Raw genomic sequence first — 22,929 nt, forward strand, 5'->3', positions numbered from 1 at the left:
ACTTGAATGAAGAGGGTGAGAATCACCACACAAGAGTTTTCAGTAATAATTTCTACAGAATAAAAAAAAAGAAAATAATAATCACTTGTTGCAGGTGCATACTTAGTTTGATTGTTTAGTGTGTTTTTTATGCAAAGCAAGCCCTGTTCCAGGTTTTAAATTAAAATGAATTCTGTCAGAATTCTTTTTTTCAGTTTTAATGGTGGCTCCACATGATTGAGGTCTTAAATAAGGATATAGAAATCCTTATTTAAGACTTAATTAGAACGTTCACATGCCCCCTTGTGGATTACATCTGTCATATCTGAAGACATGATACTATTAGCATTATTTGACTGTGTGTGTTTCTATCATTGATTTGTTAGAGGCTCAGCTGTTTATCCCAAACATTGTCTGGGATTGATAAGAAATGATTTTTTATGCCATTAATTGTTATTTCATGAATCAGTTATTTATCGTAGAGGTTGTGTGATTGATTGATTGATTGATTGAATTTAAACTAAATTAAAATATTATTGTTTTCACTGCAGTATGTGTAAGTACTGATCCACTCCAAATGTCACGTCTCTATGAGAAATTTTGTCTAAGCACAAATAATAAAGCCCATTACAGCTTAAAACCTCAGGTTATTGATTGGAATAGCAAGAAACAAAATCCTAATTTACATACCACACACATACGCCTGGTTTATTGCAGCTGCTCAGCTGCTTAGTGACCATTAATTACTCAGAATAATCATTGGGCTGATACAACTGGAGTGTTTGTTTGCAGTACAACTCTTCATCCAGAGGAGGGCAGCATGGCCAAATTCAGTCATTCCCTGTGACTGTGCCCTAAGCACAGCACAGTCACAGGGAATGGCTGGGCGTGTATTTGCCTTGAACCAGGAAGAAGCACACTGATTTACTCTGTCAAGTCACAGTAACTGACTACTGCTCTTGTGAATTTCCTTTTCAATGTAAAAGCCAGACAGAAAAGTTGGCTTTTCATTTGGAACAAATTTCAAAAGAAATCAGAGTTGTTCAGCATCATCCTCATTTATAATTTTATTTATATTCTGAGCAGAATTCCTTTGATATTATAAGTAACAATAAAAGGGCTGTTGTTCATGCTTCATTCTGAACTCTTTTCAAAGCAAAGCTCTTTAAAGCTGAATCAAGCAATATTTTCCATGCAGACTTTAAATCAAACTACACCTGGCAAGAAATGAGAATTCAAACCCACCGCAGCCTTTATCAATGTTTGGAAAACATCATAACGACTGAAAAGTTGCCTATCCAAGCTCCTCTTAGTTCTGTTTTTGTAATTTGTTGGTGGGTAGGTAGCGCAGTAGTTTTTTTGTGCCTCTAGAATTGAGCTGCAGCGTTGGGTACTATTCTCTTTGAAAACCTTCGGACCGAGCCTGGCTGTCTCCTGGCTGTTGCCTATTCACCACACAGACATGAGAATGGTGTTGATCTTTACAGCTTACTCCCAGTAAGAAAACAATAAAGACTCCCCAAAACATCAAACTATTCCTTCAGTTTACAAAGAAACTCAGAGGTACAATACAAATCAGTGTGCTGTTATCAGTAAGGATGATTAGACTTCACGGTGGGACATTTTCATTGTGAACTTAAATGAATTAAATGTATGCATACTAACAACTTTTTTTTCCAAATTAATTGTTTAAGAGTTGTTGATGATGGAAGTGAGAGTGAGCTCAATTTCACCTTAACATTTATTTTGAAAAGACACCGGAAGTTAAGACAACCAGGTGTAGGCCAAAGGCGTCCGCGGCTGCGGCAGGTCTTCGATTTTCAGTTGATACGAGCGCAAACTTCAGCCTAAACTTTCTGACAACGGCCGCAGGAGAATCTCCTGGATATTTACAGTTAAGTTAACCTCAGTTTCTTTATATAACCAGTCGTCAGATACCGCTCCGTCGTATCTGATAGCTTTAGAGAGCTAGCTTAGTTTGCACTGTACTGGACATGTTGGGATACTTTCTTTTCGCAAACTGCGCTGTTTGTTTAATTCTTATTGTTTTGTTTCTTTATTTATCTTAACTCACACACACACGCACACATATGTATATACATATATTTTTTAAAATTACAGTACGTCAAAAACAAGTTAGGTGTGTAAAATTGCTGTGTGTGTGTATGTGTATGTGTGTGTGTGTGTGTACACGTCTTCCTATGGTTTTGCTATAAAAATCATAATGTTTAAAGTTTGTGAAAACCTGTCACCCTACCGACAACATACTGGTATTAGACTACATGATAACTTGCTTTGGGTGCGTCCTGTCCTCGCAGGCATGGCTGTGTTTGAGAACTGCTCTGTGCTTTTGGAGCTGAAAACTTTGCCTTTCAAGGAGAAGAAGAAGCTGAAGTCTGCAATAACAGAGAATGGAGGCAGCATTTCTTTTGTGGTGAACAAACAGGTCGGTGGTTGTGATCCTTCCCAGCTGTAGCTGTTGTTGCCCCCCGTTTGCAGAGATGTCAGACTGTTTAGTGTCTTTTATTAAAAACTAAATATCATCCTTCTCCAGTATGATTAATGTGGAGGCTGCTGGTGGTACAGTCAACAAAACACCGTGGCAGCAATTCAAGCTGCAACTTACTTCTATAGCACTGTCAGTTCTCATATGCATGAACAGAAGTCATAACTTGCTTTCTGTTTTCTGCCTACATTTCCCACAGTGCTCTCTGATAGTGACCAGTGATGTGTCCAGTCTGAGCTCCAACAGGCTGCGCAGCATCCAGAAGTACCATACTCCTGTGGTCGGGGTGGATTATGTGTACAGCTGTCTGAACAGAGGCGTTCTTCTGCCCGTGGATCAGTACAAGCTGGATACTTCCCCTCCCTCTGCTTTTACACATCCTCACCATCTCTCCTCACCGAGGCCTGGTCCGCTCTCACATGGAGGTGTTATTTGCAATGATTGTACAAATAGAGTTTATACACTTACAACAGAAAAAAATGACTTCACTGTTTGTGCAGTCAGAGATATGGGAATGGAAAATGCTAATCATTCAGTGCGTGTAATGTCTCAACTGGTTACAGAAGGTGGACAAACCAAATCAGAGCCAGGACTCCACCTTGTTGCAGCACAATGACTCAGTCATTGTGCTTCATTGCTTTTAGCACAGACACAAGTCATGAGATTCTTTACTTGTCAAAAAGGGCTCAATAGCTTCACCCTCCCACTTCTTTTTGTTTCCACACTGACATATGGGCGTGCTGATAAACAGTGTAGACTCAGTCAGCAGGTTTAACAGCATGGGAGGCTTTAGGTCAGATATAAGGTGTGTTTGCTCATCAGGCGTGTGCTGTTTTGCACTTTGATACACATTTAGATTTTCTTTAGTGCTTCTTTAAACTTGCAGCAGTGTTGTGTAATGAATGTTTTGTGAAGTTTGTATTTGTAGCCATCAGTTTGTCACATTGTTTACACAGTTTGCGTGTACTCAGGTTTGACTGCATACCGGTTCTTGCAGAACATTTGAGTGTGTGTCTGTTGCCTTTCAGTGTCCAAAGTAGCAACAAGCACAGCAGCTGCTGAGCAGCCCAAAGGCCAGGCCAAGCCCGTGGACTCTAAGAGTCTGACTGACAGGGGTGAGACTCCGGAGAGGAGTGGAAATGTCCTGGGAAAGTTCAGGTGTGGAAAACTATCATTGCGCCATACTGGTGTTAACATTTCTATTTATTTAAGATCCTGTTTCACATAAACTTCACAACAGTCTCATCTGAAGTGAGTCATGGTGCTCGTCCAGATTTTTCTTTTCGTTCTTTTAGGGTTCCCTTCTCCTTCAGACAAATAATTGAATGATTGTAGTGCTAAAGGAAGTAGCTTCTCACATGCGAGGCACACTTTGCTACCTGAGGGTGCAGCTGACCTTAAGAATCATTTTCAGACGAAATTTGAAAGTTTTCCTTGTTTTGAAATTCAGATTTCACTGTTATCCATTCAGAGATGCACTTGTACCCCACTCGCCTCAGGCAGAATAATCACTCCTCAGATTTTGTCACATCAACATTTAGTTTTCAGAAACATTTGTGCAGAAATATTTCTTCCAAAATAACACAGATGAAATATCTTTCACAGGATTTATACTGAAACAGATTCTGATCTGCCATCGTATCCGGATAATTTTCAAGTGGCCAAGTATTCAGTCTTTGAAAAGGTAAAGCTTTCATTTTTTTTTTTTTTCAACATATTTATGGCTCTGGAATTACACCTATTAGTCATATGTTATATATATTTCTCTCAAGATAAACAGCAACACTTGGTGTGTGCTGGAGCTGCAGAGTTTCAAAGGAGAGAAAGGACGGCAGTACCGTGTGGTCAGGTACTGGAAGGATGATGTAGGAGCCAAGGTATGAAGTCTTTTGTATGTTTTTGCATGATTTGCTTGTAGTGCGTGTCAGCTCACAGATGAAAGCAATTTGGCAACATAACATCATTTTTGTGAACTTAATACAGAAAACAAAGTGACGAACAGTGCAATCCTTTGTCCATATCTGCCATATTGCTTCTTTTACTTCCTGCCTGATCTTCATCTTTGATTGTGCTGCTTGTGTGTGTTTGGAATTTGCTGTAATAACTGTTTCTGTTTTCTGTGTTTGATCGATGCACCTGTAATTTCACTGATGTTTCTTCCTGTTTCTGTTGATGTACCTTTGTGACCAAAATGCAACTTACATGCTGTTTGTATTATTTTTTTCCCTCATGCCATAAAACATACTGTCTGTTGTATTATGCTATTGAAATAAACCGAATTTGCAACAATATTAAACCAACATGAAACTGTAAGGTTCTTTTCAATTTGTTTACCAAAACATAAAACCATGTACCTGTGTTTGTGCTAAACAGAAAGCGGCAGTGAAGGACATGCTGGTGTTTCCGTCCACCTCAGAGGAAGCTCTCGAGGTGTACCAGGCGCTGGGGGAGATGTTGCAGGCTTCTGGTCTGCAGCTGAGGAGGAACATCCCTCCACAGGCCCAGGACCTGGGTTCCACCCCTCTGCAGCAGGTCCAACACACTCACTGCACATTACAGTTTGAAACAGGACACACATTTTGTCTTAACCAGAAAAATAAAATCTGCAGGCATTTACGAGATGCGTTACAGTTCCCACCATGATTACTGCTGTGTTTAGTGTGATTTTTTTATTGTATTACTTCAAGAAGCTGTATTTTCTTTACTATGGTAAAAAAAAAAAAAAAAGGTTGATTAAAATGTTCCCTGTTTGACCGGTAGCTGCTGCTGGAGGAGAAACTTAACACAGGAAGCTTATCACAGGAGGTGGGCGTTTTTGTGGAGCTGCTGTGGACTGAGGCCCTGGGCCGCCTCAGCGACATCCTCAGAGCTTCAGTCAACAAGCTCAGCCTCAATGATGTAAGGTCTCCTCTGTGGATTGCTCTGTAAAGTCTCAGTCTGCTGTCTGACTCCTGAAAGCAGATTGTAATCCATGCCCTGTGTATGCGTAGGTGAGCAGGGCGGAGGGCTTGTTGCTTCAGGCTCAGAAGAAGCTAAGGGAGGCAAATCATACTGAGGTGGCGTCTCTCCTGGAAGACTTTTACACCCTGCTGCCGCACTGGGCGCCGCACGTACCTCCCAGTGCCAAGCTCATCTCTCAGAAACTGGACCTGTGTCAGGTAACACAGAACATACATAAAGAGCCAAACATTCGTGTTTTGAAAGGTATTTCATGTGAACATGTGTCCTACGTGTCCTTAAGCATCCTCAGAGCAGTCTCTATGCATACTAAAAAAAATAAAACCTCTCGGTGAGTCTGATGTCAATTTAAATATTTATTTGTTTTTACACGAAGCCAATTGTAAAAATAGTTAGTATACTACTACCATTAGGGTGTATTATGGACAGTATATAATTAGTATATTGTACAATGTGTCTGATAAACATTTATAAATACTCTTAAATACACAGTAAGAGTTTAGAAAAGATTAAATTCTGAGATTGTTACACTTCCACATTGTGGTGATTATTGTGTTTTCTTATCAGCTGAAGGATTACACGCTTGATCCTTATCTTCTCCTTATCTTCTTCCAGAGATACGGCTGTAGGGCTGTGTACACATATTAGAATTTTGAATATTTACATTTATGTTATGTCATATTTTCATTTACTAAATGGTACTTAATAATAATATGGGCTGATTTGTCTTCTTTTGTTTTAAACATGTTTTGTGTGTAGCACAGTAACAGCCTTTTTACTGTTTGACTGCAAATTATTCATAGATAATAAATGCAAAGAACTGATTGTTGGCATCTGCACATACACTCTGAAACACTCCTCACATCACCGCCATCTCCTGTGCATATCCGGGCTAAAATGACCACCATCACTTTTCTTTTTGTGAAGCTGATTAGAGATGTTCTGAACGTGAGTGAGATGAACCTGAGAAACCCCGTTCCGTCCTGTGTGGGGAAGTACCGCGCTCTGAGGTGCGGCATCGAGACCGTTCCCTCCAGCAGCCCCGAGTTTCAGGCTGTGACTGCTCTGCTGCGGGACAGGTAGCGTACCACCTCAGAAACGCTTGTATGTCCGATAATCTTTAGCGAAAGAGGAAACCATTCACGACGATCCAGTGCTTACCCGACTTTTTGACGGAGGGAGTACATTGTTCACCAAAGGCTTTATATAACGTAACAGAAACATGCCAATCAAATTAACTTTGACATAGAGAAACATGTAAATGGTAGAGGATAGTAGCGGATAGTGGCTTCAAAGCAACCCAGAACTCTGAAACACAGTGTTCAGTAGCGTCCATCCACACACTCATACATGTGTGGGTGGCATCTCACTGCCTGTGTTTCCATCTGTGCTTTGCAGCCCGGTGCAGATCCAGCAGGTCCTGCGTGTCAGCAGAGGGTTGGAGCTCCAGACATTTAAGAGCGAGCTCGGGAACATCAAGCATCTGCTCCATTCCTCCAGCCCCAGCAACTTCGTGGGAATCCTGTCTCGGTGAGATATCACACACACACACACACACACACACAGTGTGGATGTTGTGCTGTCTTAAATGATTTCCTGGTGTCTTACCCTTAATGACTGTTCTAATCGCAGCCTCTACTCCAATTTTATCCAAGGTTTACAAACAATTCTCGATGAAATTATATAGATTCAATGTGAAGACCTAGAGTCTCTGTATGTGACTATATGGAAATTTTCTGTTGTAAAAATTGACTCGTGTCCCTCACACTTTAGGATGGCACTGAAGAAAAGACTCTCGTTCCAGTTTAAGATCCAGTTTATGGATAAATGAAGTTCTCAGTATTAAAGAGTAAAGAGCTCAGTATTTTCGCCCTCTCTCTTTAGTGGTCTGCTGTTGCCCCGTGTTGGAGTGGAGCATCATGGGATAGAGAGAACAGACGTTGGTAATCTGGGCAGTGGAATCTACTTCAGTAATGCTGTTAGGTTAGTAGAGAATCTGAAATGGACAAGATTTATTCCAAATCATCTTACATACAAACATTTCTTCTACAACATGAGACACATGAATTAACTTGTCCTTAGCATGTCTTTCGTTGTCCATGTCCTCCAACCACAGCACCAGTCTGAAATACTCCAAGCCCTGTGTGACAGACGGCTCTCGGCTGCTGTTGGTGTGCGATGTGGCGCTGGGAAAGTGTAGGGACGTCCACAAGAGAGACCTCACACTGACCAAAGCCCCTGAGGGACACCACAGCGTGCACGGAGTCCGCCGCACGCCTAACACTCTCTCTGAGTTTGAGGTGGGTGTGAATGTAGAGGGAAAGATAAATATATAAACAGACAGGTCTCTAAATTAACTGTCCCAAATCTGTCTTTCATACCTAATGTGGGACACAGATCATCTGCACATCTGTATATTAAAAATTGGTATATCTGTGCGTGTGTGTTCTCTTAACGTGGATCATTATACTTGTGCTCCAGGATGATGAGTATGTCGTGTACAGTCCTGATCAAGTGAAGCTGAAGTACGTGGTTCAGTTCAGCATCGAGGGAGACCAGCTGAAAGAGTTCAGGCCCGCCATCAGCACCTGTTCTGAGCCGCGTCCACCTCCGTCTGATCAGGGTGAGCACCCGGCAGCTTCACTTTTATTGTCATGATTGCAGTTCAAGCAAACAAACATTGTGTGTATGTGTGTATGTGTGTGTGTGCGCACACAGAGCTGGCGCTGGAGGATGACGGGGTTGAAAGCACTAAAAACCCTCTGGAGAAAGTGACGGCTGGTCTGTTGGACAGCTCTGGTCAGCAGCTCCCCCTGCAGGCTGTACATGTGAAGTGCAAACTGATGGATCTGCTCTCTCAGGTGAAAAAAGATTGACTCCGTTTTTTTTTCTTGATCTGATGGCTGATCCTAAAATACACGAGACTACTGGATATAAAATTTGACTACCTGCTGAGTTCACTGGCTCACATCTCAAATGCCTTTTGTTTTGCCCTGAAACTCTGTCCTCTCTTCTTTCCTCTTGTAGGTCGTCATTTTCCAGAAATACACCAACACGAGTCCCGTGCCCATTGAAGCAAAGTATGTCTTCCCATTGGATGATTCTGCAGCAGTGTGTGGATTTGAAGCTTTCATCAATGGGAAGCATGTGGTGGGAAAGGTAACTGAGTTCATCTGTAGCCACAGATTTCTTTATTGAGTGAATTTCACCTCCATTTGCTTTGTTTATCTAACATCTCGTTTCTTTATGATATTATTTTCTCATTATTTAGCAGTTTGTTGAAAGTCAATTATAAATGTCGCAACGATAAAAGACATGGCATACACTTGACATGGTAGTCACCCACCAGTACATCACAAAAGAAGCATTAAGGATAATTATCAAAACTAGCTTAACCTTCTTAACCAGCTTTTTCTGTTCTCAGGTGAAGGAGAAAGAGAAGGCTCGCAAGGAGTACAAGCAGGCTATAGAGAAAGGCCATGGAGCATATCTCATGGACCAGGATGCCCCTGTATGTCCACCCTCTTCACGTAACCAAGCACATGTCATCATGCTGATTCAAGCTCTAAATCTAACTAACTAATAAGTGATTACACCAGGATATTCATAGCATTTCATTAAAGTTGTGAAAAGTTTAAAGTTCGTAATTTTATTTTATTTATTTATTTATTTTTCACACTCACTGCAGGACGTGTTCACCATCAGTGTGGGCAATCTGCCGCCCAGTGCGACTGTCCTCATCAAAGTGACCTTTGTGTCTGAGCTGATCGTCAGGGACGGGAGTATTCTCTTCTCCCTGCCTGGCAGCGTGGCTCCGTGGCAGGAGAGCGCAGCGCTCAACCAAACCACTCAGGTAAGAAGATCCTGGATGGGAGGCTAAATGAAAACTAAAGGAGCCCCACCCCCTAGCATCAGTTTGGGTCTCGTCTCGTTGTGTGTGAGGGGCTCGCCGTTGAAAGCAAAACGATGACGTTGATGTTCGTATCTGTGTTTTTGTCTGTTGTCCATCGTCCAACAGGTCACTGTGGAGAAGGTGTGTGTGACTGATGAGGCAGCAGGTGCAAGGTGTGTGATATAATGTGTTTTTGACTATTTTAATGCAATTTTTGTTTAACTTTTTTTTTAGTAATGTAGTGTGCACTTAAATGTGTGTGTTTGTCCAATGTGTTCTCTCCTTCAGAGAGTTCAGCCTGGACATGTCAGTTGAGATGCCTCATGAAATCAGCAGCCTGCAGTGCATCACTCACAAGGTCAAGATGAAGGTAATTTCAGTGTTGCATCTGTAGTTGGATGAACAATGTCACTGTTAATCCTGTATATTGTACAGAAGAAAAATCAACAAATGTGTAAAACTGTTTAGATTAAGAGTTTAGTTTTTTTCTCTGGACGTAATGCGTTTGAAAAATCAAGCAAAATATATGTGGACAAAAATCTGCTCTTCATCTCTTGTTTCCCAGAGGACAGACTGTAAGGCAGTGGTGAGTGTGCTGCCGGGGCAGGTCATGGGTGCAGAAGGTTTCCAGCTGTCAGTCACTCTGTCTGAGGTCCACCTGCCCAGGATGTGGGTGGAGAAACACCCTGACAAGAACAGCCAGGTGTGTCTTTCTCTCTGACTTCCTCTCTTTCTCTCAGTCTGTAACTGTTTTTTAAACCTTAACCTTTCGCTCTCTCCTCTAGGCCTGCATGTTGGTTTTCTATCCAGACTTTGACGTCGACTCCGGCTCAGAATCCGATGAAGTCATCCTGTTGCTGGACACGTCTGAGTCCATGAGGGGAGAGTCTCTCCACACGGCCCGGAGAATCGCCCTCCAGGTCCTCAGAACCCTCGGCCACAACCTCAGACTCAACGTCATTTTGTTTGGCACAGGTCAGTTTTTATGTCTGTTGTGATCAAACTTAAAAAAGACGAAGCAGAACTGTCTCACTGTTAAAGAGGAAGCTAAAATTTTAGATGACACATAGTGAATGGTATTACTTAATAAAATGACAGTCTGTGAATAAATCAATTAGACCGCAGTTTCTTGAGTAATCCGTTATTTACGCTCACATGCAACACAAGTGTTTCAGCTCTATTCACATCAGTACCATAATACTGTATCTGGAGACTTTCCACCATGTGAAGTCAAATCTCTGCCTGTTAATGATCCAAACTCTCTAGTGGTCAGTCTCATTGTCCCGACTTTGTATTTTTTTTTTTCCGTCAGATCACACAGAAGCGTTCCTGACAGCTCAGCCGCTCGATGAAGCTCGTCAGGCAGCAGAGAAGTTCGTCAAGGTGAGTTCTGACTGTAAGGAATACTGAGTAGATCAGAGATGCTTTATGTTGGATTCACTTAGCTAATGTTCAGCTGCATAACAACCTGTGTAGCACCTTAAATTATAAAATGCATCAATTCACAGTGTGTACTACAAGTGTTTTAGTTGATATGTACAATTGTGAAATACAAGGTGAATAACGAATGTAATGAAAGGAGAATGCCAGAAGTGCTTGTTTTTCATTCAACCGGTGAATATTCATTCTGAGATTCATTCAGGATTTTATTTTAACTGGCAGTAAGTGGAGATATTGTCACTGTCAGTATCTCTCCCTCCCTGTCAGCACTTCTCTCCAGTAGGTGGCAGCACTGAGCTGTGGCGGCCCCTACGTGCCCTCAGCCTTCTGCTTCCATCCCGTGGCATCAGGAACCTGTTGCTGCTGTCGGACGGCCACATCCAGAACGCAGAGCTCACCTTGCAGCTGCTTAGAGACAATGCTCAGCACAGCCGCCTCTTCACCTTTGGCCTCAGGTCTGAATGCATTTAGAGGTCATAGGTCACGGGGGGGCTGGGGTGAGGAGGGTGAGGATCCTGAGTACAGTGCAGTGGTAGCTACCATGCACTGCACACTGAGCTTCTTTTTGATGACAGACATTTGGAAGGTGTGTGTTTATTTTTCTTTGTCGTCTCTCTCAGCCCGACGGCCAATCGGCACATGCTGAGAGCGCTGGCCCAGGCAGGGGGTGGAGCCTACGAATTCTTCGACACAAAAGTCAAACACAGCTGGGCAGAGAAGGTGAAAGGACTACCTCTGCTTAATCACAGTATATTCTGACTTTATGTTTCTGCTATTAATCATTGTGCAAAGAAGCAGGAGTGAAACTGTTGTTAATAAATCCAAGATTAAGATTTAAACTAACTGTAAATGAACTGTAATTATTCACATGTAGACACATTTCACACATGCAGCTTCCTCCCAGCTTCATCATATATTAGCAAAGATAATCCAGCAAGACTCAAGGCTTGACAAATTTCCCAGGAGGCTTCTTTCCAGTCCTGACGAATTTCTGTTGCTGCCAGTCATAAATTACTCCCCCACAGAATGAAATAACCTCTGTGGATTTATTTTTCTGGTCACAGGTGGCGTCTCAGGTGAAGCGTATTGCATCTCCTGGATGCAGTTCGGTGTCAGTGAAGTGGCAGCAGTTCAACCCAACAGCGCCCACCCCTGTGCAGGCCCCTAAACAACTCCATGCTCTGTTCAACAACTGTCACACCCTGGTTTATGGCTTCGTGCCGCACTGCACTCAGGTACGCAGTGTGTGTGTGCATGGCACTATTAAATGTACAGTAATATGTAGCCCGTCCTCATTTTAGTATTTATATTAATATTAATATTTAGCATGTTTCCTGGAGAAATTATTTTTATTTCAAACAGGCCACCCTCCTTGGGAACCTGAGTGGTCAGGAGCTCAAAACCATGGTGTCGACCAGTGAACTGCAGAAAACCAGGGGCACAGTAAGTCCACACACATTGTCTCTCAGCAGGACCTTCCTGGAAATCCTAATCTCATCTCACCCAATATCGTAATGCAGATAATGATGTAGGATGTAGGTTAATGGTGATTGTCATTACCATGACGATGACGGGTCGATGATCCTGATGTGTGTCGATGTGCGTGTTCAGTTTCTTCACAAGCTCACAGCGAGGGCGCTCATCAGGGATTATGAGTACGGAAGCCTGGATGCCGATGAGGCTGAACACGAGGTGCGTCTCTGTTTGTCACTGAGTGAAACAAAGAGCAGCCCACACGAGTTTTGACGTCCAGTCCAAGCTGCGCATGTTGATGTGGATTTTTTGCTTTTGCAGGGGAAGAAAGCGGAGTTGAAGTCCTTCATCATCGAGTTGAGCAAAGAGTTCTCCATTCTGTCTCAGTTCACCAGCTTTGTGGCCATCGAGGAAAGGGTTTGTACAGTTTTCAGCCTTTTTCACGTTTATACTTTTATTCATATTCACTTCTGGTAGCTTTGTAGCTCCTGACCAAACCAAACTCATCTAACTTGTTTTAGGACTCAGAACAACCAGAGGAGGGTTTCACAGACATCCCCAAGCTGATCACAGAAGAAGATGTGGACTTCCTCCCCTACATCAGCTGGATTTTTCCTCAGGATAGTGGAGAAGAAGAGGATGAGGATGAAGAGTGCCTCAAAATGGAAGAAGAGGACTTTTTTGATAGTTTATCGATGGAGGTATTGTCACTCCGTTGTAGTGTTATCAGAGGTGTACTGAGAGATTTACTAATCCTTCATTATTCTCTTTTGTGGGAAGATTCCCATCTTATGAATCCATATGAACCTGCTGTGTGAGGCAGAGTCTCTCCACATTATTCAGCAGTGTGAAAACAAACTAATAATTAACACTTAGTGATAGATTAATGGATCCTAGATTAGCATTGCACATATCCTTGTGCTGTGTCACAAATTGAATTAAAGCAGAACAATGTTAATTGCTCTGTTGATGCATAATGTTATTGGTAATATTAACAAAATTCTTCCTGCATGAGCTTCATTAAAAAATGCAGTTTAATGTGAAAGCAGAGGCAGAGCTTTTACTGTGGAGCCGGCTCAGCTACCATTACCAACCGTAATCCTAAAACAGATTCTGTGTGTGAACTGCAGTGAATTTTTAGTAATGTTTAAAAAAAAAAAACATCAAGAGGTTTGTAACTTAACAGTTCACTTTATTTTGAGAGCAAAAAATTGTTTCTGACTTTTTCTTTCCTTTTGTAGCGCGCCTCTGACTCAGTTGTACTGCCTGTGGACTTGGACTTGTTCAGTCCAGAAGCCATTCATGACTATAAGCCTAAGGGCCGGTCCAAGAGGTCAAGAAGAGTGAGGCACCAAAAGATGAAATGTCTTTCTGGAGAAGAGGGATTTGTCCTGACTGACATGTTCCAGGAGACAGTTCCCCATATTCCCCCTCCTCCTCCTCCTCCATGCTTCAGTCCACTTGCTCCAGTGCTCCAGTCTTTAGCCTCTCCAGTCCCTCCACTTCCACCTCCCCCTGCTTCCATGCATCCTAAGTCCTTCCAATTTGTCCCCCCTCCTCCTCCATGCTTCAGTCCACTTATGCCACTCCAATCTTTAGCCTCTCCAGTCCCTCCACCTCCACCTCCCCCTGCTTCCATGCATCCTAATTCCTCCCAGTTTGTCCCTCCTCCTCTTCCTCCTCCTCCTTCTTTTGAACTTATGATGGACACTTGCGTCCAAGTCATGCCACCTCTCCGTCTTTTATCTCAGTCAGTGGAATCAGACAAGGGTTTTGGACAAAGCAGACGACGGGTTACTGGGCACAGTCCACCCCCTCCATTTGAAACTCCCGTGCTCTTCGGCAGCCGGCCAACTATCATTGATCAACCTGTCCCGAGTTTTGAAATGGCGTCTGAGTGGGACGCGTGTCTGGACATGGAATACAGTTCCTCTGACTCTGGGTCGTACCCAGGTGCGCTTGCATCTGCTGCAGACTCTCCACCAAAATTAGGATTGTTCCGTGCACGGACAGCATCTTCAGATTCGGTGACACCTCAAACAGCAGGATTTCAAAACGTGGCTGTGGAGTTGGGGGCGGTTTCGGCCCAGCAACAGCCAGCTTTTGGTTTCATTGACTCTGTAGTTAGAAAGGAATATTGTGGGATGTCAGGCCCCCCTGTGCCTCAGATTCACCGCCAAAGACCAGCACGCTTGTTTGGAGTTGCTTCAGCAGGGTTTCCACCCAAAGGTCTTTCGTCTTTCATGTCAGGACCGGCTCAGAGTGAAGCTGCACCTGTTGACCTGTCGGTACCTCAGCCTTTAAGCAGGGTGACTCGGATCTGTGGATCAGGTTTTCCCCGAGCTACATCAGCAGTGGGTAAAGCCTTGCGAAGAAGCAGGTCTCGTCCTCGACCTTTACCAGTCCATCAGTCCTTTGAGTGAGTCCTGAAACTATTTTTTTTTTAGATGTGCTTTCATTTAGAAAACAAATATATTGAAACTTAATTTTGTAAGTTCTATATATACACTCACGGAGCACTTTATTAGGAACACCGCACCACACCGGACTGGGTGGGGCCAGGTGAGTCACTGAGATCAGATTTTTTCCCCCCTTTCTGATGCAGCTGACCTGAATGCAGTGCACTGCTGCCACGTGATTGGCTGATGATTACATGTATAAGCAATGTACAGGTGTTCCTAATAAAGAGTTTGGTGAGTGTATGTGTATGTGGACGGAAGAGAGAGTCAGCATGTGTGTGTGCGTGTGTGTGTGATCATGTTTGCGTGTCTGTACAGTGTCACACTATCGTCCACATTCACTAAGAATAACCTGCCGTGGTCGTGTTGTCTCAGGAGACGATCAACAGACCCTGAAGCACTTAAGCTGAAATGGACAAAGATCTTCCAGCTGCAGAATTCAGTAAGATACTGTTGAATGGCAGCCACAGTTTGCATGCCGCTCTTCACGCGGAGGCGGAGATAGATGTTATGAGTTCTTACAGTATTTATTGGAATTTACATGAGCCTTGAACTTACTTTGTTATCTACAGTTTTTATGAAAAATCATGTAAAGAAATTGTTGTTTTAGTCACATGTTCTTTGTCTTTGTGTTGCAGGAGGGCTACTGGGAGCTAACCACAGAGCTGGGTGAACTCCTAAATGTCAATGTCGACCTCTTTGCCAACGTGTTCCTAAAAAACAAGGGCATTTGTTCTCTGGGTGAGAATAATAATTAAATTATGTAATTTGCACATAATAGTGGAGGTTGGTCTGAATACTGCATTATAATGTTGGGGAGTTTCAGCTGCATCATATCAATCTTTTAGTTTTGAAGATGTTTTTAGGGCATTAAAACAGGTTGAAAGTTTGCATAGAGTGTTTTTTTTCCTGTCCTAAAAAACTTATTGAAAAGTTTAAATGTTTCATATTGAATGTAAATGATGAGCACCATTACCTGTGCGTGTGTGTGGTGTAGGTGTGAGGGCCCACGCAGACATCCTGAGGCTGGTGGCGACTCTTCTGGTTCTGCAGCTGCTGAGGGTGGAGAAGCTGGAGGAAGGCAAACTGCTCCGCACCCTCTTCAGTCTGGACGCCTCCGCTCAGCCCAGGTCCGTCCACACCCAGACACAACAACACAATCAAGAGAGAAATGAATGAAAGTTTTTTTTTGGGTTGTTTGTTTCTCGAAAATCAGAACAACTGGGTCTAAACCTGAAGGCACACACTGATGAAGGCGCTAAACGGGGGACATGGACATTTAGGTCCAAAAACAAATGTGATGTCTTGTGTTAATGAAGTAGATCTTTCTCAGCCTTACTCACATTAGGTTTAAACACTACGATCACTGTAGGGTGACCTGATAAATCCAGAATCTGTCAGACGAGGACCTACCCTGTAAGAAGAACCAAGCTATACGTGTATTAAATAATCCAGTGTCCTTTTGACCGGGTTTAGTCTGTTTTTCTCAGTATTGAAAGTCATCGTTTGCTGTAATTTTCTGTTCTGGTTTTTTTAAACCCAGCTGTCACTATTCTCAGAGTCGCTGCTTCTTTCTGATACCAACTTCCCTCTTTTTCTCAGGCCTGAGTGGTTGGAGGAGGTTCAGAGGGCGGTCAAGTGGGTGTGCTGGGCCGACCAGCAGTACCCGTGTGTCTACAGCCGGCTGGAGTTTGGTTTGAGCTGGGAGTCCTCCACCCGTCAGCTGCTGGGCTGCGAAGGCCTCCCCCCCTTCTCACCTCTCAGTGGTCTGAACCTGCAGAGGCCCGCGGCCCCTTTACTGGTCCACTGAGCAGGCCAGCATGAACCGGGGCAGCGTGAAGAGGAGATACAGTAGAGAAAATCAAACCTGTCTGTTGTTTTTAAGGGTGGAAATGATCTTTTAGATTTATCGTTTACATAGATATGCATGAATTTCTTTTGCCTTTATATAAAGCACTTTGAAGAGTCTCTGTCAGTGTGTTTACATCAGCTTAAAAACGCAGACTTTCTGCTGTAAACCCGTTTCTCAAACTTCATGAACACGAGCACTTTATTAGGAACGCCTGTACGCCTGCTTATCCATGCAGTTGTCCAGCGAGCCGATCATGTGTCAGCAGTGCGGTTCATTAAATCGTGCAGATGCAGGTCAGGAGATTCAGTTAATGTTCACATCAAACATCAGAGTGGGGAGAAAGAAATGTGAGTTGACCGTGATCGTTGGTGCCAGACAATATGGTTTGACTGTCAGGCCCCAACAGTCGCAGTCAAATCTTTTTTTTTTTTTCCTCCATGTCTTAGCAATCCCAGCACTGACAGTACTTCCAACAAGCATCTGTGTTCTGATGCCCATCAAATAAGATACAACAAGTCACGTAATTCTATATTTTGTTGGGACCACGCACGTCCCGTCTCAGACATGGGACAGAAAAGCGAGATAAATGCCTGAAAAGCGCTGTTAGTGCACTGTTCTGCTTTGACAAGGCTCAGCGTGAGGAACTTACTAATTTACAGAGAAGTGAGCAGCTGAGGAACAGCTTCCTGGAATTTATTTTTGGGTTTTATCTTGTATATGTTACGCAAGTTTATAGTCAGCAGCCGACAGCATTTCACAGAAGGCTTTTTGTTTTTGAAATGATTTATAACTTTATCATGGTGATCAGCAGATCGCACAGGAGACGTGCGTTAGGTTATGAAAGAAATTACCAAAAAAAGTTGATTATACTTAACAGATTTGCACTATGAGACGAACACAACGGACACATCAAGTGTCCTTTGTGTTCGTCGTTGTGGTCGCTGATTTCTTTTTGGCTGTGTGTCTGATCATGCACAGAATTAAAATCTTTTTTAATGTTTCTCAGATGCCTTAATGTATTTTGTTTACCTTTGTTTTAAATTTATTTTACAGGAAATGTCTCTTTTCCTTTGCCATTCTTCCACACACCAAGTTGCAGTGGTGTTGGATTATTATATAGATTATTATATAGACTCATTTTGACTTTAAAATATTTGCATTTTATGATAGAAAATGTCCGTATTGATTAATCTTGCCTCTCTGAGGAGTCCTGGTAGTTCTCCACTTCACAAAGATTCACCCTGTTTTGAGGTTCTTTAAAGTCCAACTCTCTTCTCTGTGATCATCATATTAAATCGTCTATTCCAGAAATCTTTCTAAAACTAACATGAATGCAGTGTACCTATTCCAAGAAAGTTATCTTAAAATGTAAATTGTAAATGACTCCAAGCTTCTGTATCTTTTCATGTCAGAATGCCAACAGTGTGTAAAGCTGCCATCAAAGCAAAAGGTGGCAGCTTCAGAGAATCTAAAATATAAAACATATTGTGGTTGGTTTGAGACTTTTTTCCATATGTGTTCCTTCATAGTTTTGATGTCTTCAGTATGAATCTACAATGTAGAAAAACCATTGAATGAGAAGGAGTGTCCAAACTTTTGACTGGTACTGGACAATTTATCTGTGAAACATGTGACTTCCTCAGGAGGTTGAGAAAGTGTCATAAATGTACCACCGTCTCTGCAGCACCACTGAAACTGCAGGAAATCGTTGGCATTCATGAGCGATGGAGGAAATCTGTATCAGCGTCCAGCATGTTAAGTCTGTTGAACAGAAACATTCAACAAATCAGACAGGTGAGATTGAACCGACAGGCCGAGCTGTGATAGATGAATGTTATCATCTGTGATTATTACTGTGGTATAACTGACTGTTTTCCCTGGTCTGCTCTCTGTTCAGGTCTGAGTGGCTCTGAGAGGAGACTTTATTGGGGAGTGGTTCTCTCTTTGGGGCTGCTCAGTGTTTTCCTGCTGGCTGGGCTCATCGGACTCGGTGTTTACCGTGAGTGTGGTTTTCGTGACTTTACACCAGTTTGAACTTGTGATTTTCAGGAGTCAGGAAGATTCACCTGGTTTACCATGGAGCCTGTTTGCCATTCTGGCTTTTCTTCTTTCTTGTCTTTTTTTGCAGTTTTTTCCTTTGTTGTCCTTTAAAGCACTTTTTAAATCTGTTTTAGTCACTGATCGACTTCATAAACATAAATTTAGACTTGATTTTTGAATGTCTGTCATAATCCAGGGGCACAGTCTGAAAATGTTTTGACATTAGACTTTGCACTGACGCTTCGTCAGTATCATGAATTATTTTGTGTTTCCCAAACATGTATCTTGATTTATTTCAGACCATAACTCACTTGAGGAGAGAGAGCGGCTGAATGCCGGCCTCATCAACATGACTAGAGAGGTGGACAGACTTCACCGTTTGTCCAAACAGAGTAAGTGCTCATGTTTTATTACTGAAAGCTTCAGAAGATGTCCCAGACTATAACATGTTCACTCAGCATTGTGTCAGTTTTATTTCTCATAAACTTTCCCCTCCTTACAAGCAGGGAAGCAGACTGTGATCTCCTTATTAACAGTGCAGCTTATTTATGCTGTGATTTCTGAGCTGTAAAGTTAATACCCAGGAATCTTTGGAGTGTGAGTGAGCACAACAGGAAAACAGCAACTTACGGGCCGAAAACATTGTCGTCTACTGAACCACAGGCTGAAGGGCAGGGCTGTTATCTGATCTGATCTTTAATTTGAACCTTTTTTGGTTTGATGTGTCTTGCAGAGAAAGTTTGTCCTACAGGATGGAAGATGTACGACTGTGTCTGTTACTTTCTCTCCTCCGAGTCTGACTCTTGGGACCGAGGCAGCCAAGACTGCAGAGACAGAGGAGCACATCTGGTGATCATAGACAGTCCTGAAGAACAGGTAGCTGCTGTCACTTTTTCTTTCTTTCTTTTTCTTTCTTTCTTTCTTTCTTTCTTTTTGAGCTGAGTTTGTGTTTGAGATTCGTGTTTATGATCAAACTTTTGGCTGATGAACGTTGTTCTTCCTCCAGCACTTCACTTTGCGTCCTCTCCAATGGACTGTTTGACCACATATAGGAAAGAGCTGCAGTTGTGATGATCCGGTTCTATTAGACTGCGTGGATCCAGACATCAGTATGTTTTAACCATAACGTGCGCAGCGCGCTCGGCACCCGGAAGCTGTCCCACTGCGCCGTTCCGAAAGCGTTCACAATTCTTTTCCATCCCTGGAACCAAGGCACTAAATTCATGTCAAAAGTATTTTCGCAGGTCATGACGGAACTTAACGTTAAACATAAAAAAACTAGCTCTCACACCATCCAGATCCGCTGGAACGCTTCCATCAGACGGTGAAAACACCTCCAGAGAAACCACGGAGGAAACCTTGGGCGTCAGTCCTCCTGATCTTGGGTTTTGCCACACACCCCCTCCTTTCCTTCCGCCTCCTTGAAGAGGAGACACCTTAGGTTCAGCATGATGTGAGCTCGTTCCGAGACCGTCTCCAACACGCGCGTCAGGCAATCTGGCACAGTCATGCTCCGAAATGAAAAACTTAAATTTAAAAAAATTTATGCCCGTGTGGCGAAGTTTTGGAGCTGCTTCCAATCGCTGGATCCAGCCTACAAGTCCAGTCAATAGCTCGTGGAAAAGAAAACCAGTAACACCAATGCAGACCAGTAACACCAATGCAAAAAAACATCTGCACAAGTTTGAAGTTTGTGAGACTTTACTTTCTCGTGTGGTCATGCGCTGGTTCCGTCTTCTGCAGGATTTCAGGCTGCAGCTCGTCCGTGAGAAAACCACCGAACATGTAACTGCGGACGCCTTGTCTTGATCTGTCCAGTGTTCCGCTTAAAAGTAAACATTATAGGGGATGTTTAACTCTAAGGAACGGAGATGTTGTGACTGCCGTAGTTTTGGTTGTGTGTGTGTGTGTGTGTGAAAGTGTGAATGACGTGTGAGCGTGTGCGCGTAAATGCGCCAGGACGAGGACGGGTCATGATTCTGTTTTTCTTGTTAATGGCTTATAATTGATCTATAAAACATTAGTAAAGTGTTTATTTACCATAAATAAAGCCATTAATCACTTACCTGTTCATAAACCCTTTATAAATGTGGTCTGATCAGAAAGTGGCACCACAATATGTCCTGTCTGAACATTTGCTGGGTGCATACTTGGTATTTCAGTTGTATAGAGTTCACAGAAGATTCATAGAATCTGAACCAAACAGGAAAGTCAGCTCCAAACCCTCAAATGCATGGTTATTATTGTAATTATGAGCAGTGTAGGTTCTCTAACCTGAACTTTAGTTGCTTGCAGAGCAGCAACTTGTGGCCTCGTCACACAGGGCAGTGGATCAGAGGTCAGGCTGCAACACTATGGTAATAAGCTAAAAATGTAAATACAGGCTTTCTCTCCTTTGAACAGGAACTTCTCTCTAAAATCTTCAAGAAACGCTTTTGGATTGGTTTGAACGACAGAGACAATGAGTCCAACTGGAAATGGGTCGATGGGACTCCACTTAACGTACAGTAAGACATACAGTAAATTAACAGTCCTACACGTTGTTGGAATATAGACACATAGAGTTTACAGTCATTATTCTACATTAGTTTTTTTTTTTAATGGGTGATTGTCTAAATAAATTTACTAGAATCAAACTGCTGATGATTGGAATCTCCAGTATTTCTTGTAAGATCAGCTGCTGTACATAGAAAAAATCCTGTCAATTCATTTGTTGATCTGGGGGTCAATGCTGTGAAAGCTCACATTCTCATTAACCTCCCCAGGTACTGGGCGAAAGATCAGCCAGATAACGGCCGAGGAGATCCACAATGGGGCAAAGAGGACTGTGTAGAAGTCACAGCTGGTGTGAGATATGATGAAAGCTGGAATGATCTGCGGTGTAATGCCACTCTGCCATGGATCTGTGAAAAATTGCCTTAGCATTTGAGTTTAATACTTAAAGTATTAAGGTATAAATTAAAATATTTGAATGCAGGATGCCACTTGGATGCTTAGCCACTTGATTCCTTTGATTGAGTATTTCTGGGTAAAATAACATGAAAATGAAAGCATCACAACCTTTGCTGTCCAGCCTGGAAACTTCTCTGCAGTATATTAAAATTTTAATTTTAAACTTAGATGTGGCTGTTTTTATGTGTAAAAAAAAATATATATACATATATACTGACAATGTGGGAACAAAGCAATTCTACAGTCTGCTCCTTTAGCTGTTGATTACCGTAATTATCCTGTGTACAGTCCTCTTATTATGTGGAAACCGTAAAAATATGAATTCCTTATGATTTAAGATGCTCAACCAACACAAACAGTTTCCTCCAGTCAATGCTGTGACAAACCCAGCCCACTCTCATCATTCTGTTATCGGTCCATGAGCTGTGTTTCTGCTGCCGGTGATTGTAGACGTGAACGCCCTGGTCAGTGATCCAAAAACTACAAACCTAATCCTTTCAGTTGTTTTAGGAACTCTGACCTGCCCCTTCCTTCTCTTTTCTTCTTACTCTCTCTCCATTGAGCCTGGTTCTTGGCCACGAGGCAAACAGGACTGCAGAGACAGTGTTTCCAGCCTCTGAAGTCTGTGTGTTTGCATGTACTGGAAGTTACTAACACTTCAAATGAATTAGTCATTTTAAAGAGATTTATTGAAAGACATTTGTTTTCATTCAGTGCTGAACACTGATGCAACACTGGACTTTTTTAGTTGTGATTCTCCTGAAATTAGTCTTTGACATAGGCAGAAACATAATGGAAAGGTCAGATCACAGGTCTCCGTCTCCGTCCATTGGAGGAAACATTGCTTCATTGCAGATTTCCCTGTAACCCTGTCCCGCAGTCAGTCCACTTCCTTTTGAGTAATAACAGATGGAAAAAAATACAAAGAAGGATTAGTCACGCATCAGACATGGATTTATATATCCTGTATATGTGAAACTAATCTCATACCATCCATTAGGTTATAGAGGAGACAGTAGTCATCTGGACTGGTGGTACTGGGAACCTTTGAGGTGGAACTGGCCTGTGTAGGAACAATTTACCATTGAACCCAAACGTTAGATACATATTTACTTGGCATTCATAAACAAGTGTAGTGTGGTTTGTTGTGCAGCACATGCAGCGACGTCTGATTGTCGAACGAACCTTCATTCTGTAGAAACTGGGTGCTGCTGGAGTATTAAACTCAAAGGTGAGTGTACTGGTTCTGTTGGTGTTGGGTGACGTGTGCTTGACTTTCAGGTATGTGGGCGAGGACTCCATAAGCTAAAAAAAATAGAATCAGAATCTGAATCAGAATCATCTTTATTCGCCAGGTACGCATACACATACAAGGAAT

The 22,929-nt window shown here is 42.6% G+C and overlaps 1 protein-coding gene across 3 annotated transcripts; it reads left to right on the forward strand.

Moving 5' to 3' along the window:
• The first annotated feature begins 1,761 nt into the window (after window positions 1-1,761).
• parp4 (poly (ADP-ribose) polymerase family, member 4) lies at window positions 1,762-21,718 on the forward strand. Of its 3 annotated transcripts, none has more exons than XM_041057015.1 (40): window positions 1,762-1,873; window positions 2,298-2,425; window positions 2,685-2,910; window positions 3,514-3,643; window positions 4,091-4,169; window positions 4,258-4,362; window positions 4,859-5,017; window positions 5,246-5,383; window positions 5,476-5,643; window positions 6,371-6,522; window positions 6,842-6,973; window positions 7,328-7,426; window positions 7,560-7,743; window positions 7,925-8,066; window positions 8,162-8,304; window positions 8,471-8,602; window positions 8,868-8,954; window positions 9,132-9,296; window positions 9,462-9,508; window positions 9,624-9,705; window positions 9,901-10,038; window positions 10,121-10,310; window positions 10,648-10,718; window positions 11,043-11,230; window positions 11,396-11,495; window positions 11,840-12,010; window positions 12,138-12,218; window positions 12,387-12,467; window positions 12,570-12,665; window positions 12,770-12,949; window positions 13,490-14,667; window positions 15,083-15,149; window positions 15,346-15,448; window positions 15,705-15,837; window positions 16,310-18,353; window positions 18,457-18,558; window positions 18,899-18,991; window positions 19,333-19,475; window positions 21,003-21,106; window positions 21,365-21,718. In XM_041057015.1, the coding sequence occupies exons 2-35, from the start codon at window positions 2,300-2,302 to the stop codon at window positions 16,515-16,517; spliced, it is 5,481 nt and encodes a 1,826-aa protein (XP_040912949.1). In that variant the 5' UTR covers window positions 1,762-1,873; window positions 2,298-2,299; the 3' UTR covers window positions 16,518-18,353; window positions 18,457-18,558; window positions 18,899-18,991; window positions 19,333-19,475; window positions 21,003-21,106; window positions 21,365-21,718. The 3 variants fall into 3 exon arrangements, with proteins under 3 accessions (XP_040912949.1, XP_040912950.1, XP_040912951.1); XM_041057016.1 differs by having other exon boundaries at window positions 11,852-12,010; XM_041057017.1 differs by having other exon boundaries at window positions 2,685-2,892.
• The last annotated feature ends 1,211 nt before the right edge of the window (window positions 21,719-22,929 follow it).

Source organism: Toxotes jaculatrix, chromosome 15 (assembly GCF_017976425.1).
Source record: "Toxotes jaculatrix isolate fToxJac2 chromosome 15, fToxJac2.pri, whole genome shotgun sequence".
NCBI lineage: Eukaryota > Metazoa > Chordata > Actinopteri > Toxotidae > Toxotes > Toxotes jaculatrix.

Coding starts and splice junctions, on each gene's coding strand:
- parp4 (XM_041057015.1), top strand. CDS start 2,300: ATGGCTGTGTTTGAGAACTGCTCTGTGCTTTTGGAGCTGAAAACTTTG. Junction 2,426..2,684: donor CTTTTGTGGTGAACAAACAG/GTCGGTGGTTGT, acceptor CATTTCCCACAG/TGCTCTCTGATAGTGACCAG. Junction 6,523..6,841: donor ACTGCTCTGCTGCGGGACAG/GTAGCGTACCAC, acceptor TGTGCTTTGCAG/CCCGGTGCAGATCCAGCAGG.